At 53.9% G+C, this 983-nt stretch overlaps 1 protein-coding gene across 1 annotated transcript; it reads left to right on the top strand.

Annotated features, from left to right (window-relative positions):
• Positions 1 to 381: 381 nt before the first annotated feature.
• On the top strand, positions 382 to 968 carry Pmar_PMAR024222 (hypothetical protein; the record flags this gene model as incomplete). The annotated part of the gene is made up of 1 exon (XM_002767402.1): positions 382 to 968. A coding segment is annotated over one exon (587 nt), but the record flags the coding sequence as incomplete, so codon positions are not given.
• Positions 969 to 983: the final 15 nt, after the last annotated feature.

Here is a 983-nt window from a genome sequence, read left to right as displayed (position 1 = left end):
AATCGACTCCGTTCGGCCATGTCAGCTACTTTTGTTGTCGTCCGCCTGTGCGGCCCTGCCTGTGCGGAATAGACAGTATAAGGCGAGCGCGAGAGCCTTATCCGTAGCTAACGTGTGCATGCGTCAAACGATCGATTGCATTCAGAGTCTTTAGAGAGATTCTTTTGAGGATTACTGTTGGCACTCCTGCCAACCTTGTCGACCGCAGCTAAGTATTATCTTATACCCGTATCTACCCTTTGGATTGCGTTGCCAGAGTCACTAGCATCGACTACCTATAGTATCAATCGACGACCCGATCACGACTTCGAGTATATCCGTCCACATCTTTTCTGGTAGCAGCTCCTTGTTAACTTACTGTGACTTATTGGTACTGGTACGATGGTTAATGGTTCTGGTTCTGGTCCTGGTGTTATCCCTGGCCCTGAGGGAGGTTCCTCGGGAAGCCTCAACCGTGAAGACGGTTTCGTAGACCCGGCCGCTGAAGGTGAGAGGGCGGCCCGGGAGTGTGCAGACAAGGGTGGCAACGACGATTTATGTGCTTGGGCCCGTAACATGGCTGAGGAGACCGCTCGCCGATATAACGAGACTATCAAGACTACCTGGCAAGCCGTTGGTTCCCACAAGGACTCCTCTTCGTCTGAGCCATGTGAGACGCCGAACCCCCCTGTGCACGCGTACGGCGGCCTGCCGACCGTGATGCAAGTTCCGGCCCCTATGCCGGAAAAGTATGATGGAACAGGGGACTTACGATTATGGTTTCGGCGTTACGAGAATTGCGGCCAGGCAGTAGGATGGTCAGAGGGGGCCATGGCGGCCCACCTTGGTGGCTATCTTGCTGGCCAATTCTTTGAGTGTTGGGAGAAGAACGCTAAATGTGGCCCCTATCGACAAGGGAAGGCACTGTTACTCGATCTCTTCGACCGACGTGTGGCCGATCAGTCTTTGGAGCGGTTCTATGCAACAAAGTGGGACCGCAAGTC

This window comes from Perkinsus marinus, assembly GCF_000006405.1.
Source record: "Perkinsus marinus ATCC 50983 genomic scaffold scf_1104296970802, whole genome shotgun sequence".
Lineage (NCBI taxonomy): Eukaryota > Perkinsozoa > Perkinsida > Perkinsidae > Perkinsus > Perkinsus marinus.
This window is presented reverse-complemented; position numbering and strand designations above follow the sequence as displayed.